This window comes from Apaloderma vittatum, unplaced genomic scaffold (genome assembly GCF_000703405.1).
Source record: "Apaloderma vittatum isolate BGI_N311 unplaced genomic scaffold, ASM70340v1 scaffold25471, whole genome shotgun sequence".
NCBI lineage: Eukaryota > Metazoa > Chordata > Aves > Trogoniformes > Trogonidae > Apaloderma > Apaloderma vittatum.
Genome location: NW_009697729.1, coordinates 3,119 through 3,401, shown reverse-complemented (window position 1 = coordinate 3,401; position 283 = coordinate 3,119). Strand labels below are relative to the sequence as shown.

Below are 283 nucleotides of genomic sequence, written 5' to 3'. Positions count from 1 at the left end.
TGCTGTGCCTCTCCCCTCGACAGTCCCTCCGCTGATCCAGCCCTTCGAGTTCCCGCCAGCCTCTATCGGGCAGCTCCTCTACATCCCCTGTGTGGTCTCCTCCGGGGACATGCCCATCCACATCACCTGGAGGAAGGATGGGCACGTCATCCTCTCCGGCTCCGGAGTCACCATCGAGAGCAAGGAGTTCATGAGCTCCCTGCAGATCTCCAGCGTCTCCCTCAAGCACAACGGCAACTACACCTGCATCGCCAGCAACGACGCTGCCACGGTCAGCCGGGCG

General features: G+C 62.9%; 1 protein-coding gene across 1 annotated transcript in view; it reads left to right on the top strand.

Annotated features, from left to right (window-relative positions):
* Nucleotides 1-283, top strand: part of LOC104280186 (Down syndrome cell adhesion molecule-like protein 1) — a gene marked incomplete at both ends in the record, with an annotated part of 8,176 nt that overhangs the window by 7,248 nt on the left and 645 nt on the right. The window contains one exon of the mRNA XM_009877761.1: nucleotides 24-275. Within this exon, the coding sequence (XP_009876063.1) occupies nucleotides 24-275 (252 nt within the window). The remainder of the gene's footprint in view (nucleotides 1-23; nucleotides 276-283) is intronic.